General features: G+C 34.1%; 1 protein-coding gene across 1 annotated transcript; it reads left to right on the top strand.

Annotated features, from left to right (window-relative positions):
• Positions 1 to 3124: 3124 nt before the first annotated feature.
• LOC100164976 (zinc finger protein ush) lies at positions 3125 to 18543 on the top strand (the record flags this gene model as incomplete). Its single annotated transcript, XM_008185855.3, has 7 exons — positions 3125 to 3503; positions 4834 to 4935; positions 7436 to 7602; positions 11212 to 11715; positions 13395 to 14609; positions 15211 to 15441; positions 17193 to 18543. Coding segments are annotated over 7 exons (3177 nt in total), but the record flags the coding sequence as incomplete, so codon positions are not given.
• Positions 18544 to 18620: the final 77 nt, after the last annotated feature.

Genomic DNA, 18620 nt, shown 5'->3' with positions numbered 1-18620 from the left:
GCGCCCAACCCACCTGTGTATAATTATTATTATTACAATATAATATATATATATATATATATATGTATCGTCGTCGTCGTCGTATAGCCGATACGCGCGTGTTTACAATAAATAAAAAAGAAACAAACACGGGCTATAATAGGTGTATCTGCAATCGATATTGTGTGTTTCCGAATTGACTGGTAAAAAATGATTCCAAACACGTTATGATAAATATAATAATATTTTAACGTGCGGGTCGAATCCGTGCGCGCGAGTTCCTTAAAAATATCCGTCGATTTTAGGGAGATTCGATCCCGGCTGTGCAGTTGTCTACTTAATAAAACTGTAGAATAGACCTATTATCTAATGCCGATATTGTATACTGACTGGGGAAAAGTCTAGTACGTATCATAACACTATCTTAGAATAGTACTTGACGGATCAAAGCAACGTGGCGTAGATATACATTTTTTAGTCTCGAAAACGTGAAAGCATATTGTACAATGTAGGTACGTACCTATATCTATTCTTTAGTATTATAAAGCTGAATTTCAGAACTACTGGTTCGAATTGAAAAATCATTTTTGTGTTGGATAGTCCATTTATCGAGGAAAGCTATAGGCCATACAACATTACGCTACGGTTAATAGGAGCCCGGGGAAGTGCTCATAAAGGGATTTTGAGATTTACGATGGAAATGTTTGTTTATAAATGGTTGCTATTGGTTATGGGAGAAATAATAATCGGGTACAAGCATTCGTCAAATCGAATTTTCGCTTATTGCTTCCCAGGTTGGCTGAGTTGCATTTACTGCAGCGAGTTACACCCAAAAGGAGTTGAAAAATCACAATTTTTTTTAAGAGTTGTCATATTATTACGGGCCACAAAGTGCGCAGGATCAGCTAGTATGATATATTTTTTATCTTACCTGTAAAGTAAAATTTCAAAAATGTTTCGTTAATTATATTTTGATCGTTCGATGGTAGCCAATAATTATTTACGAAGGAAAAAAAAATTCAACGACGCCGCATTAGCTTAATGAAAATCACCATTTACGATTAATATTATACTATTGACGTTGAGTATATAGATTCCAAACGATATTGTGTATTATACGACCGTGTGCCGCGTGTATATAAATTCGTTTTTAATTAGTTGTTCATGGAGTTTTAACGGCGTCTAGCATAGTTTCCATCATCTAGATTACCCGTCGCGTATCTAAAGTAACATCTTAAATACTATATATATTATATATGTACATATAATATTATAGTATGTATGTCGTAGGTACCAAGCCGCACACACGCATTTTTAATCGGCTATTGTTTGAGAACCAATCACGATCCGTCCAAGTTCCCCAGAAAATATCGTTTGGTAAAAACAAAAAATAATATGAACGATCGGTATAGGTATATAATATGGCATATTATAGGTAAACGGGCACAACGTGATTTGGCACGTTATTAAAAAAACAAAATGTATATAATATTATATATATATATAGGCACCTCGATAGGTATTTAGCGCCGCGTCGTTTAGAACGGAGGAAAAAAAAACAAAAACGAAAATCCCGGTAAACTTTTGTCTTATCGTTCGCGTATCGAACATTTGTATAAATATCATATAATAGATAAATATCACCTCGTCGAGCCGAATACAAACCGGTTGGATGGCTTTCGAGACAATAGCCAACGCGGCTTATAAGCTTAATAGGTACGTATTCCGTGTGCCTATTATAATACATATTATGTATCGACGGCTTACTAATTGTCGACCAAACAGATTGCACCGTGACAACAGGTAGGTACAATAATAATAATAATAATAATATTATTATCATGTGTGCTTAAGTCGGTGCGCGATGGTTTTTTCGGTTCGGAATCTCACACGTCGAGTTGATCGAATAAATGATGCGTGTACCGGGGGGGAGGGTTTCCATCAAACGACAGTCGTATCGGCTAAGGGTCGGTGGACATTTTTTACGCCTTGGGTGGTGATTTTTTTATGTGTCGTCGTCGATTTTTTCTGCGGACGCGTCTAGACGGTCTTAAATATCGACATTAAAAAAATAAAACATCACACAAAGAAATAAGTTTGTACACTTCGACGTTTATATTATTTCTTTTTATTACAAATTTAACAATAGTATGCACTTAATACGGTGTATCTTATTTTCTTGCGTAAGTCGCATAAGAAACATAAGTGAAAGCGAGAACAGTCAGCGATCTAATAGTAAATCCAATATTTCTTGTTAAAGCTCTTTGTATAATATAATAATATATTCGTTTCATAAGTCCATCGCTTAAGCTGGTGGAATCAACTCGAGATGGTCGAAAACTTTTATGGGCATGTAAAGACGTGTAAAATAGAATATTCTATGTGACTTCTATTTCGTGTTATGCCGTATTATAATATAGTTTTAATGCGGATATACACCTAAAAGTTCTATCTGCAGATAGTTAGTTGTAGGCATACTTATATATACTTAGAGACTAGAGTTGAATACTCGAATATATACATAGATGGGTACACGACTGAAAGCATTTCTATGCGTGCTGTAAAACTTTTAAATTCCACAAAACGAATTATGATAATTTGTAGTTGGAAAATGTAACCAAAATATGTTTTGCTCTTAACCATTATAAAGTAGGTTTACACATTACACGGTGGCTTACGCGTTCAGTTTTATTAAAATTAGGTACTAGACTGGCTTATAATTTAATAAAAAATTGAATTTGTACAAACTATACTTGCGTCAATTATGTCGCTCCTCGAACGTAAATATGTAAATTACAAATGAAGACAGACGTTTGGACGTGCAGTAAACGATTATACTTTGTTGTTTGGAAAGTATTCGGTATATAGAAGCTATGAATGCAGTTTGTGCGGATAAAATTAAAAACTGAATGAATTTATCCGGACGATGGAATTTTCTTGTTGTTGTATTTGCAGTATTATACAAATATTTTGTTAAATACAAGTTATAACTTACGATATTAGCACGATTCCACCCTCCCATCGAAAAAAGTGATAGGATGTATTAATATATAGTTGCCTGATAATATATGTGAATATAAGTTTGTAGTCCTTATACTTAGCGTTAATTGTGTTTTATGATTTCCACAGCCGGCGAGGACAGTGATGGGCGACAACTGAGGAAGTGGTCGAAGGTAGCGAAGTGACGGCAAAATGTGAGGTGAAAATAGAACAAAATCAGCAACTGTCGCCGCCGTCGCGACCGGAACCGGAAGAGCCAACACCCACCAACGACCCCCATCCAACGCTAAGGCTCAATCCTAATTTGGCTACTGACCCGGCAAGATGGTCTCCCGCAGACAAGCCGTCTACGCCTCAGCCTCCACCGCCACCACCGCCGCCGCCGTCAGCGATAGTGACGGCCGCCGCAGCTGCGTCATCGTCGGCATCGTCCACGTCGTCGTCGTCGTCTTCGTCTTCATCTCTGTCGTCTTCGGCAATCGGTGAACCTACTCATAATGTGGTCACTATTACTGCGCCTAGAGGTATGCATACAATTATGGTCATTATATTATATTTTTTTAATACGGAAAAAAGAGAGTTTCGAAAAACCCCTATTTATTTGAAAGAACCTGATTTTTAAGGGGTTCGATATAGGCAAGTTTAATACAGTTTTGAGAAAAATTTATATGTTAAATCTTGATTAAAGGCACGTAAAAATGAATTTAAAGTATCTTACAATACATGTTGTTCATGACTTACCATTGTTGACTGTCGCGTAGTTGCGCACAAGGTAATAACATGCAAAAAAGTTCTGATAACATCATTAAATACAAAAAATGTTAATATTGTTATTTTTTTCACACTTAAATAACTTTTTTTTGTCAATATGAAATCAAAATAACAAAAATACCACGGTGCAGAAAATATTTTCGTATTTATGTTTGGGCCTGAATAGTTCTGAGCGAAACAAGTTTCACAAACAATAAAAATGAGCCTCGATATCATTGAAATATAATTTATTGATTTGAGAGGGATTTTAATTGTTTCAGTATTGCCAAACAGACAGCATTTTAAAAACTGATAATATTTTTAAAAGCATTGTTATCATTTCCAAATGTTATCAGGCAATTTATATTAATTTACATATTTTAAAATGTCCTAATCTATCTGTATATATAGAGTAACACGATACCTTATAGAGTAACTGTAACACGATACCTACTTAATTAAGCTACACGGAATATTATATAAAAAGAAATCCATACTTATATAATGTATTATAAACATGTCTATCTAACCCGGTAGTGGCCGGTACACTAATTTTCTAGGTCGAATTTTTCATTATTTTCTTTATCAAAGTGATTTATCGTATTTTTAAGTAAATGTTTTTACAACTAGTCAGCGAATTGGCGATATGCTCGATAAAAATTTGATTATTTTGCGAATAAATTGATATCATATATAGATATTAGATATCATAATATAATATAATATTATTTCCAAATTCCCGACAGTAATTATTATACGAATAATAAAATAACATTTAGAATAACTGCACGCGTTGCATTTTGTATACGCGTACGCGTATAATATTATATTATGCTCTATACGTCAGTACGGATGTTCGCGATGTTTTATCGTTTTTTGGTTGAAATGGCTAATTAAGCTAATGATTAAAAAAAAGAAATCTTCCATCTCAAAACGTCACCAAATGTTTAAGTATAGGTTATAACTCGGTCGTCTGCGCTTGTATACTGGATACCTGCATATTCTTTATTATTATCATTATTATTACTACTATTATTATTATATTATCATAAATCGTATCGTTCACAATATCATATATTATATCTGTGGCGTATTTGTTCGCAGCAATTCAAATATTCATTTGCAACCCGTGCGGGATACGATTCAGTTCGCTGAGCACGTTGGACGCCCATCAGACATACTATTGTTCGCGCAGACACAAAAAAGGTAATAATATATATTGTATTATGTAAAAAATAAAATAAAAAAGAGTTTCGAGATTGTAGAAACGCGTAGAATGCACCTGCTGTAGACCTGCACCACTGCAGTGCAATCTCTATGTCCTTGCAAATTTATCGGACTTTCCGGACTTTAGTGCACTGTAAAGGTTCGAAAAGTTACATCGATATTTCAACATATTATATGGGATCGGAGTTCCTAGTAAAAATTGCGTGATTGTTGAAATTTATGAATTTAAAATTAAAAACTGGGGTACCCACTCGATCTGCTGTATATAGTGTAATATCGCTACCTACTAGTACTATAATAGTATACGGTTTGCGTGTACCTACCTACAGTCGTTAAGTATATAGGTCACTATGTATCGGATGCACTTAATTATTGCATTCTGCAATATAAAACGATTCTGAGCGAACTTCAGTGTGATGATAATTAATATAATTATTAATATGTTAAGTATTACGACGTTATGTACTTATGTATTACATATATTTAGTTAAAAATCTGTAGGGGCTAGAAACACGTATTAACACTTTATTACACCTACGATTTGATAAGTTAAAAAATACTTGGGGGCTTCAGGAATTTTTGAGAAGGCTAAGCATCCTCCCCCAGTGGTGTCATTTCAGTTTTTGTTAGACTAGGGCAATTTTTCACTGCTTTTCCGACTCAACGTTGTTTTCATTCAGATTCTTATAGCATAGTGCAATATTGGTTAACGAGGGGGGAGCGTGTGGTAAATGTGCCAACTTAAGATTGAGGTAAATGCTAAACTGGGATAAATGCCCCAGTTGCCCCCCCCCCAAATGACGCCACTGCCACCCCCTCTCCCAATTTACGCCTATGATGTATTCAGAAAATGGAGATTAGATACGGACCGTTTCAATATAAGAAATTTTCTAGGTGCGTGCGTGTCGTGTAAATGTGTACGTATATAGTAATTTGTGTAATAATAATAAATATAAGATTATGATAATACGAGGTTATGCGCTCAGCGGTGTAGTGTAAAATAAATAGCTCTCGCACGTGCACACACTGACTGCTCACGGTTAATAATTATTTGGTTTTATTATTGTCTTAAAGTCTTTTGCCCTTTTGCCAATTGTATTTAATACCTAAATACAGTTATCCTTAAACATTTTTGAGAAATATATTTGAATTTTCTATAAAGTATAAGTATTTGACATCGACTTCCTTTTATTACTTTAGTTCAACATTATTAAAATTTAAATATTCTTCATAATATAAAAGCTCATTATGAAGAGTTATATTCGATTACCAAGATATAGTTAGTGCAATTGGTATATTATAAGATTATGGGTATATTTTGGTACAGAAAACACAGCCAAGATTGAATCCCCGAATAACATGACATATTATAATGACATCATATTATAAGACTTATAATATAAGAGGGAGCCTAGAAATAATTTATATTAATCAAATTGCAAAAAAAAAATTCAATATTTTATCACTGTACCTATATATATATACATATATACCTAGTAGGTACAAAATTACGTATTTGGTGTTAATTCCAGAATTTAAGGATATATTTTTTTGGAATTAATAAGAAATAACTTTCAAACTAGAAAAGGTGCCCAGTTTCCCTTAGTTCTTGTTTTATCAAAACATCACCCTAAATAAAAATTATTAGGTAATTAATTAAAATATTCTAGGTACTTGAAAACGGGAAGGTAGAAAATTATATAATATGCACCAAACAAATCAAGTCTTCTTGTCGAAAAGTTGTTCTTAGATAAAATACAAATAATAAATGTCAACCTTTACCCATATAGCTCCCAACCTCCGCTCAGAATCCGAAATATATTAAATTACTTACATATATATTATTTTTGTTCCATATAAAAATAACTATTCCTTCACTACGGACATTTTTAGTATCGTAAACATATTATTAGGCAATCATAAAATACTACATTCCATAATTATTATCATATTATTGTTTAATCATCTATTGTTTTTTTTTTTTTGTTTTTTTACCCATGTATCAATATGTTACTAGTCACATGGTCTTACAAATTTTCTTAGATTAAATGTCTAATCGGTTTATCGGGATTGTCATTTGAATAATTGAGTTTTATATATTTTATAAATTTTTTACTAGCCTAGCCGGGATTTTGTTTTGGGGAGGGGTGGCTGATTATTTGTTACATTTTATACTTTTGCAACAATCTCTGAACAAAAATTAGTATTTTAATACATGGTCACGGCTTACGTGTAATATAGAACTCTGAAAGCATATTTTTTAAATTTCGAGGTAGGCTGTTCCCCCCCCCCCCCTACTCTGGTTATCCCACTGATCTATTTTCGGTCATTATTATCGAAAATAAAGTTTCGATAAAAGGCCGGATTACTGGACGTGTCGGATTATCACGTGACTGGATTACCTACGCCCTACTGTGTGTCTGTGTATAATATATATTGTAACATCTTACTTATATCATAAAATATTTATCATTGACAGATTCGGAGTCAGACGACACCAAGATGCCGATAGTCGTCGAATCGGACGAAATTGCAATGGGAAACGACACGGACAGCCGTCCGTCGTCCGTCGAGCCGTCTTCCAAGGCGATAAGAACTGGAAAACAATACAAGTGCCCCCACTGTTCGTACAGCGCCGACAAAAAAGTACGTGTCTATCTATTTTTGGACTTAACGTCTCGTGACTTTGACGAACGAGATTAAGATCGATTAATTACTATTCGATGATAATAAATATACAATACAATATAGCATTTAACGTACCTACAAACAGTTATAAATTATAAGTTACTATTAATATATTATTATTATTATTGCAATCGCACCACAATGTTACAATTTAACTTCTTTGAAACGGTAAAATGTAGGTACTGGTGTTACACGGCATTCCAACGATTTCTTAGCATAAAAAATGTATTACAAGCGTAAAAATGAAATGTACACCGGCTACCGGAATATAGTTGTGGGTGTATGTAAATTTGAAAGCAACAATAGGTACCTATATTTACCCAAAAATAGTCATGATTATGTTTAAATACAAAATTCGAGATAACTTGTATCATTTATGTGTATTCAATGACTTCTGTCAAAAGTAACAACTGTATTTAATTCCCTATTAGAACCTGATTTTTCCACGATTAACATAGGTAATTCTTTAAAAAACTAAAATTTAATGTATACCTGCTAAAACAGATTTATATTTTAAATATTTAAAATTATTTTCATTCTCTCTTCACGAAGCGCAGTAATATTAATCGTGTGATTGTGTATAGCACAATATACAAAAACACGATTGAACTAAACATGATTTTAGAAATTTTGTGTTACAAAATACGAATTGTAAATAGATAAAAAATTTTTAAATCGTTTTTAAACAAAAATATAAATTTAGAAAACCGTGTGGTATTTAAAATTAATAAATTGATTATACGAACGTATTATCCTATAGTATATACAATAATATATACATTGTTATTTTGGTAATTATTACACAAATCATTTTTCGTTTAAACATTGAATTTAGGCAAATATCATAATATATATTTTATAGATGTTATTTTCTACACAATGCTATTTTATTAAGAGAGATAAAATATATAGTAAATAGTAAATACATATTCGATATTGTTATCAGCTAAATATTATAATATTTATACTATTATGGGTAGATATTAATTACCTTTTAATACAATAAGTATAATAGAGAAAATATAAACTGATGGTAGATAAAAATTTAATTAAAACACCCCTATTTGTGTAACGAACAAAATAAAATATAATTTTTTTTGTTTTTATAACTTGGTTAAATGCATAGATATTATAATACTAATTTACAAATAAAATTAACGTTTTAGACAACTAACAATAATATGCTGCGCTATGCATTTTCTAGTCGCATGCAATTATATCAAAAACACTCAGTCTACTCGCCGGTATTGTGGACCATTATACTGTTTCTACGATTTCTTTAGCCCCGAAAATAATTACGAAACACAACAAATGAAATGAAAACAAAGAAAATATATATTAGAGATAAATAAAATACGTGACGACATGCCAAGATCTGTTATCTTTGTTTCTCACGCACGTATAATAATGTAGTTAAATCCCGTTCGGTAAATCCAAAACTGAAGACTTATAAGTTAAAGCTATTATTACAGCAAGTAATTTACATACTAAAAAACATACAGAGAAATGAAAATTTTGTTGTTTATTTATATTACATAATTATTATATCAAAATAACGAATTCTTCGATTTTGTTTTACATATTATTATAATATATACTTAACATTTAAATCAATCAATTGACAATTAATATTTGATTCCATTCAAAATCAAAATAATGTATGAAGTCAAGTAGCTATAATAATAGTTATAAATAATACATTTATAATAGAATAATAAAACTTATTTTTTATTTATACGTAGGTATATCAGTATATTATGGAAATACAAATATAATTACATAAGACCACAGTTTATTACTACTAAAATTCGTTGTATAACGTACGCTATTGGTTAATACATATCTATATGATATGCGCATTACTCATTACTCTCTGTCTCTCTAAGAATATCGGTTTTGATTTTGGGAAACTTGATTTCGCTATGTAACGGGTGTGATAAAGAAAACCCAATATCTTGGGTGGTGTCATCTTCGATTTTAATATTAACAGAAACATGATGACTTAGCGTGAGGTTATTGGTATATTATAGCAAACGTTTCAATACATATCTAATCGATCAATATTTAAAATAGTCAACGTTATAGAAAATATACAAGTCACGTGTTTTTAAATCGCTGAATAAGTTTTTTGATATTATGTTTCAATTACAATTTACAAATTAATTTTACATTTTAAAACACTGCGTGAAATTTACTGTAGTAGTGGACAATTAATATTAGGTAATACTTTTTACACAACCGTTGTAAAAACTGGGTAACTATATTATTATATCTCTATGAAAAGAACCTATATACACGTACATACGCACTCACACTCACATACATATACACATTATACGTAGTACGTATAATATACTTTGTATAGGATGACTTTTATGTTTTATCGTGAACCTGGCAATATCTTAGAAAATTCGATGACATTTAAAATATTTATATTTTTCCTACGTAAAAAAACACTGTGTTACATTTTTCTATGATAATCAGTATTTGCTCTCAAAATAAATATAAATCTTTGGATATTATATACCCTAAATTATTATTATTGCTCAATTTACGTGTTTACGACTTAAAAATCACCCCGTACGTACACTGTAGTACTAGCATAACCTGTATGTATATATATAATCAATAATATAGTTTCAAAGTACCTATAATATATCTCAGACGAAATCTACGATAAAAATATTCCCTGTCAAAACAATGAATCATCAAAACCACCTATAATTAAAAGGCTTACGTAGGTATATTTACATATTATTATCTTTGAAAACATCACATTTAAATATTTTTAGGGCTTTATAAGTTTTATTTGGTACTTTAAGGTATACATTTGTTCTTATATTTGCGATGATTTTAGATCAAATTAAAATTCTGTCTGGTATGACATGGAAACAATTTAACTATATTTTATTTTACATATTATCTTAATTATTATAAAATAGAATTTTTAGCTATAAATGCAAATTTTATTTTTTACATTTATTTTTATCATATAGATAATTTATCTAATAAATTGTATACATATTTAAATTATATTGTAATTAATTTTTCTTAAATTGTATAACATTTTTTTGTAATTAGAATTAACTGCTTACGGGTGCTTTAACATATATTATGATGCCTATTTAGTGCACCCATATTTTATTAAAATTATTAAAAATCATAAGTTATTTTTAATTATGAATTATTAAAAATTACGTATAGTAGGTTCCTATGTATAATAACGGTAGTATATGTATTGTTCGTATACTTTGAACTAACAATGAATAGTTATATCATGTAGGTATTTGATAATAATAAGGTTTTAACTTTAAAGGACATGCTTTGATATTTTTTAGGCATATTGTTATATATATCATTATGTATAGTGTATAAAGAGTTTTTAAAGTCATAAATGCATGCCTCGACCATCTTATTAATAATATTCTAATATTGAAGTCGGTTTGACGGTATTTGTATAATATATTTATATTATGTTATGTTACAGTATGTTAAGTGCTTTCAGGGTTTTCGTCCTTAACCTTGTGATATATATATTCATATTAAAATGTCGGTTCGTTTCCACAGGTGAGCTTGAACAGGCACATGCGTATGCATTCCATATCGCCGGTGTCCGTGCAATCGCCACCATGCCCAACGGACAACGCGGACCCGTCGGTAGTTGACCGGTACTGCCAGAACTGCGACATCCGGTTTTCCAACCTGCGCACGTACCAGGCGCACAAGACGCACTACTGCAACACGCGGCACGTGGTCAAGCCGACCCCGTCCAGCTCGCCGATGCCCAACAACCCGTCGCCCACCGGCGTGGTGCCCACTTACCTGGCGCTGCCCACCAATCCTGTCATCGTAGTTCCTTACACACTCGTACAAAACGCAAGCGTCCTGTCCGCCCTGTCCGCGGACATAGGCCCGTCCCCGCCCACCGACACCGCTTGCATCGTCCTGTCCGACGGCACGCTGCAGCCAATCGCCCAGGCGCTGGTGCCCACCAAGTTTGCCATGCTCGCCAACAGCGACAACATACAGAGAGACAACTCTCAGTCTCCGCCAGAAGAATTCTTTTCACCGGTAAGTAAAGATAATACCTAGTAAGGATAATATAATATATGTATAATATTATCAGGTTGAGTGCCAATACAAAAACTGTAATTTTCATCATAATATGGCGAGTAGGGTAGTTAATTGATGTAATACGATGTGATATTTCTCAATAGTGCCACCTGTATGGTTTTCAAATCCTATACGCGCGAAGTACTTACCTACTTTTCAAGTAGGGTTTCCGAGACCATCATACTGCAGGTATTACACATTATGTCTTTATCTAATGGAAATCGCCAAAATAGTTTGCCTCGTAGGACAAAGTTAAATTTTAGGCAAACCTCGCGATGAATTTGAGAAAAAACATTTTCACAAGTGTCGAGTGATGCGGTCAATGTGCCCTACGCGCGTGGCACATAACCTTATATTATATAATATATTATGTATTGTAAATTCGTATATTATTCGCTATGAAAAACGTGTCCGATTAGAACTCGACAAAACCGTTTTTGACGTAAATTATTATATTATCTCATAATATATTCTAATCACTATTATCGACTTGACGTAAGAGTTGGACGACAATCAGAATTAAGCATAAAATCATAGCGACTATCGCGTTACTATTACATATACGCGCTGTTACGCGGGAAAAGTCAAGCACGGTGCTAACGTCTTAAGCAGCAAAATATAAATAAATGCCATGCATTTGTCGATGTTGCTGTGTCGCCGTGGATTTAATGTTTCTGCGTATTTTTTTTTTATAAAATGTATTTTATGCTTTGTAAAAAGAGTCAGTTTTGATCAATAACATTTGTTTTAAATCATTACTATACTTGAGTATACTATATAATTATATATTTTACAAATATATAGGACTAGGAGCCCATACACGAATTTCTATTTGTGCATGCTTGCAAATTGTCTTAAAATATTCTCGCATTCTCGCATTATTTTTCATATTTCGGACAGACAACAACTTGGTAAACGTTAGGTTAGAACATGCTCTCGCAGGTTTTTTTATAGTTTATAATATTTCAGATATTTTTTTTTCTATTTTGTCGTTATTTTAATGAGTTTAAATTTGAATTTGAACTTGAAAAAAAATCACTTTGTTTTTTGTTATTATGACACTGCACATTATTGCATATTTTGTTCATGGAAAACTCATCAACATACAACCATAAAATTTAAAATGCTCAAGTGAGTGTATAGTTGTATAGGTACAGTAAAATATAATGAATATCAGTCTAACAACATTTTATGTTCAACAAAATATTTTCAGAACCAAATTTATTTAATTCTAAATTTCTAATAAAACAAAATTCTCTTCAGTATAAAATTTTTTGTTGTCCATGATAATTTGTAATATGGAAGCTTCGCTGTATATAATATACTGCAGTATATTAATTTAACGCATTCAATTCACAGCTCTATACAGTAAAAGAGTCTATTATTATATCGAATTTTTCACTATTTGGAATTAATTTGAAATCACCTTGAAACTAAATTTAGAATAAACTCAAAATTTCAAATATCTTATTTTCGATAGATCAAACATTTTTCTGATGCTATTGAGAATCGACATAACTATAGACCTTGTACTGTATGAGCGTATGAAAAATAACAAATTCACAACCCTTATTTTAGATATTATAACGTGTTCGATGCAATTGTATAACTGACTTACACGGTTGTCGTTGTTCTAGCCCAAAAAGGCGGAGTCCGTCAGCCCGGAGACGAAGATGAGACCGGCAGCGCAACCATCGTCTCCGCTCGATCTGCGACTGAAGCGCGTGGTAAAATCGTCGCCAGATAACGCCAGCTGCACGGACGGTGAGGAAGAAAAAGAGAACAGGCGGAGTGACGGTAACGTGACGGACACCGAGGACATAATATGCGCACCGTCCATACCGTGCATGATATCGCCGACGTCTTCTCCGACATCCGGTGGCAGTGGTGACAGCAGTGGCGGCAACAGAACTCCGCAACACCGGCCAAGTGCGCACCACCACCACCACAACCAGCAACTGCAACAGCAACAGCAAATGCAACACCACCAGCAACTGCAACAGCAGCAACAACAGCATCATAATCGCAGCAACATACAGCTGTCGACCAACGGCATGGTGCAGCATGGTGGGAAGCCCGTTCCGTCGTCGGCAGTGTACGACTTCGTTGACCGGAACGGCGGAAAGTTCAGCGTAACCAGCCTGCTGCCCGCGTCCGGCGGCCGGCTGCAGGACGGCATCAAGCAGGAACCGATCAACAACGGCGAGCCACCTCACCACGCGATGCACCACTTACCGGCCGCGCATCACAGGTTTAGCGCGATGCACAAATCGCTGCTGTCCCCGGCCGCCGTGGCCCCGATGCTACCCGGTGTCCAGCCACGCGGCCTCAGCGAACTTCTCAGCCCGGCCGCCGTTTTGCCGTATTTTGCGCCTGACATGACGCTCCGACTGAACCCGAACTCGGCGCAGGATGGTAGCGGTGGTGGAATGCCCCCCGCGCACCATCAGTTCTACTTGAAACAGGGCCCGTCCAAATGCGAGAGCTGCAACATTGTGTTCTGCAAGTACGAGAACTTTCTGGCCCACAAGAAGCACTACTGTGCATCCCGCCCGCCCCCGGACGGCGGGGACGGCGACGTGGACAAGACGAGCCCCGAGGGGTCACCCGGGTCAAAGCCGCTGATGGTGTCGTCACCGCAGTCCTCCAAGGACAGCGTCAGCCCTACGCCGTTGCTTAAGCCACCCATGATCCAATTTATATGCTCCACGTGCGGCGTCAAGTTTTCGTCATACGACAACCTCACTACGCACCAGACTTTCTACTGCCCGAACAGGACGGCCGTGGCGCTGCAGGAACCGGCAGCAGATAATAAGGCGACACCGCCACCGTCAAAGTGCCCAAAGTGCAAAGTAAGTGTGTCGAGCTCAGGTTATTTCTTTGAGATTGGGGGAGGGGTATCAAAAAGAGAAGGTTTTCGATTACCGTCTAATTTTCCAAATTCCTTGCACACGGCCGAAATTCATTGCTTCGGGAATTGGCCAAGTCGTGATTCGGTTGCATGTATCCCGACCCAAAAGCAATTGCCAACTCTTTCTGTTTTCGTAGCCAACTGTACAACAAAGTATTTTATTGGTCGTAAAATTGAGCCTGTAGGTTGTAATCGACATTTCAAACAAATATTTCTTTCTGGTGAATTAAATGATGTAGGTTTTCTTTAATTTTTTTAATTTTTTCGTTACATTTTCTTTGGATAAACACATGTTTGGTTAATTATTGATGGTCCCCGAAATTTTCCAAATTCCGAATATGTGGTCCTCAAAAATGTAATTTAATTGGGAATTCTTGATATAGTGATATATACATACACCTCTTAGAGGTCTAGAGTAAGACCCGGGACGATGCCTATACTGCAGCAGACGACAGTACAAAATTGACCCATTAGAGTACCCTACCTACTTATATAATATGACGTGTTCAATTATGTGCTTAATCCGCAAACGTTTTCCGCAGATGACCGTCGACGGAACACATCACCATCAGTGTCAGCCGGCCAACTGTTGGAAGTGTCCAGTGTGCAGCGCCGTGTGCACGAGCGCGTCGGCCGCTCAGAAACATTTGGACAACCACAACGGTATAAGGGCGTTCGTGTGCACCATCTGCCAGTACAAGGGCAACACGCTTAGGGGTCTCAGAACGCACATCCGCATGCACTTCAACAAGCGGATGATTCCGGATCTCATGGTGAGCCATCCCAACGAGCCGTTTTTCAAGCGCTTCGTTCTTTTAATATCATCCTACTTATTAAAGTCATTACTGGCCAAGTTCCTGTTTGTTGTGCGTCGCGATAAAAAATGTTTTTGCCACTCCTTATAATATGATTGAATTTTATACAAAACCTTAGTATATTATATTTAAGATATTAGAATCAATTTAAATATTATACTTATATAATGTAGGTATACATTTGTTTAAAGTAGAACCCACAGGGATGGATTTACACCATAGCTATTTCAAGGGTGAATTTTTTTCCCACCCCTATAAACATTTTTCGGTTTATGAATGATTTTTTTAGGACTTTATAAGTATCTTATGTATTACACATATTAAAAAAAATAACACTGATCCGTCTAATAATTGTTCAAGTGCATAAATCATAAATCGTTCTGATCGCGAAAATATAATATGAGATATAAAGGTATACCAATTATTTAATAGGTATTAACTATTAAGTGATTGATAATTCCTGATAATTTCTCGAAAAAAAAAATCTGTGAATAGGTACATGCGCGATAATCAGATATTACCCTAGTAACTTACAATATCATTATATTAAGTATTAACAACTTTAAAAAAATATGACGTTATGCTGACCTATTTATGGCTGCCTATTTAGTCTGACACTAATATTATACCGCTTCCGAGTGAAACCAATGTTATAAAATTCTAATAAGTTGGTAAAATAAAATAAACAAAATAGTTATTTTAAAAGTGTTTCATCATCACTTTAAATCATAAATATAATTACGAATTCGTATATAAACTATTTTTTATTTACCCATTTTCTAAGTGTTAAGGCTTCAATTATACAACTAAATGGTTATTAGCCTACATTTATAGATGTATACAATTAGATTAACATAAACAATTAGCAAAGTATTTGCAACCCATTCGTGGCTACTGCTGTTTTAAATGTATTTAATTATGTACATAATAATTTACATTTAGAGATGAAATCAATTATTTTTAAATCTTGCAGTCTTCGTTGTGCGGCTTTTTAAAAGAAATATTTTCGTTTTTAATGTTTATAATTTATTACAAATATGCCTCCTAATGGTTATAGTTTTATCCAGAGCGGGATTTATGAATGCAGAGACCCAAGGCGGTAAGGTTCATCCTTAGTGGTGGTGGCCAATATTTTTCAAATATATGTTAATAATATTGGTGAAGTTTAATATAATATGTTATAATTTAATTTAAGAATATTATATAAGTAAAATATTTTTTTATTCAAAAGCAAAAATAAAATTATGTTAAAATAATTAATTATACTAAGCAAATGATAATATTTTTATTAAACTTTCAAAATTTAATTTGGTAATATCATAACACCTGTCCGTAACGAATACCGACCATATTCAGTAGGGTTTTGATAAACTCTGCTAGTCCTCAACTGACGATTACAAACGCATATTTTTAAACTCACTTTTACACATTTATATAGGAAACTATAAATTAATACAATGGGAGATTGAACAAAATATTTTGGATTCAAATTGTGATTTTAATTTGTATTATTGATTTATGCAATTATACTGTAATGATATATTATGTTGTATATTAAGATATAATAAAACTCCCATTATGTGAAGACGCCCCCCCTGCGCCCTCCCCTAAATTCTGACAGGGTTTACTTCTATAGTCCTATATATTATATACCACTGCTGAAACATAATTTAATATGTCTGACAAATTTGTCTTTTTTGTGTGTGCAGGAAGAAGATTACGTGACGTGTTTGATCGACGAGAACTCGGCGTCATCGATGGTCGATGGACGCGCCAAAACGCCGACCACTTTGGATTCCGCGGACAAGCCGTCTGCGCCGTCCACCGTTCTTATCAAGACGGCCTCAGCCGTGGCCTCGTCGTCATCGTTGTCGCCGTCGCCGTCGTCGTCTTCGTCATCCACAGCTGCGGCCGCAACCGTCATAGTGGACGATGAGCCAAAAGAATTGGTAGTCGTCAAGCAGGAACCGATCAACGGCATGGCCGCACCGCCGACGATGGAAGAATTGGCCACAGGCGCCTACCGTCGGCAGCAGCACGAACTTCCGGCCACTGCGTCTGACGAACTGCTGCAGCAACAGCTCCCGCCACCGCCGCCGACGCCGCAGCTGCAGATGCAGACCGCCGGTGGCAACAAGCGGACCGGCATGACCGCGAAATACTGCAAGGCGTGCGACATATCGTTCAACTATCTGTCCACGTTCATTGCGCACAAAAAGTACTACTGCCGGAACAGCACAGAATACAAGTGCAACACGGAAAACGCCAAGACGGCGACCGTCACTTAGGTGGCATGTAACGCGCCTCCGACCGATAAATCGTACGATTGTCGTACTACACTTTTATTATTATTATTATCATTATTATTATTTTTATTAATTATTATTATTATATTATCATTTATTATTTTATTTGAACGTATATGCTTACAACTCGCCGACGATCGCGATCCTATAAAATATAATATATTATAATATTGTTATATTATACCTATACATAATAATAATATAACGACGACGTTGACGAACAACCTGTTGCAAACTGTACCTATATAAACGGTTATTATACTTTAAGACGACGACTTTATTATTCTTCGTATACATCCCCTCATTTTGCGATTATATTAACTATTATTATTATTATTATTATGATTATGATGATGATAATGTTATCATGATTATTATTATCTATGTTTACTATAATATTTAAATATTATAATATTTCGTTTACATATTATGTGTCAGAACGATTCGTTTATGTAATACGATGTAATATTATGTTAGAATCGATCATGTTTTAATATTTTATAATTTTTTTTTAAATATAAATAATTAAAGAATTTAAAGATTTATCATTTCCAAACGTTGTTTTCATATTATATTGTGTTTATTTTGTTTCTTTATTTGCTATTATTTGCATTATTATTATATTATTATTATTATTATTTTATTTCATCATTATTTTTATTATTTTTAGTTAATATTGTTCAGAGTAATCAACAACTATATTTCTAACATTTATTATCATTATGACTATAATATAATATCATTATTATTATTATTATTATTATTATTATTATTATTCTAACGAGTTAAAGTAGTATTTATGTTATAAGCGGTAACCATATATATAAATAT

Source organism: Acyrthosiphon pisum, chromosome X (genome assembly GCF_005508785.2).
Source record: "Acyrthosiphon pisum isolate AL4f chromosome X, pea_aphid_22Mar2018_4r6ur, whole genome shotgun sequence".
Classification (NCBI taxonomy): domain Eukaryota; kingdom Metazoa; phylum Arthropoda; class Insecta; order Hemiptera; family Aphididae; genus Acyrthosiphon; species Acyrthosiphon pisum.
The sequence above is the reverse complement of the archived record's forward strand: the minus strand, read 5'-3'. Positions and strand labels throughout refer to the sequence as shown.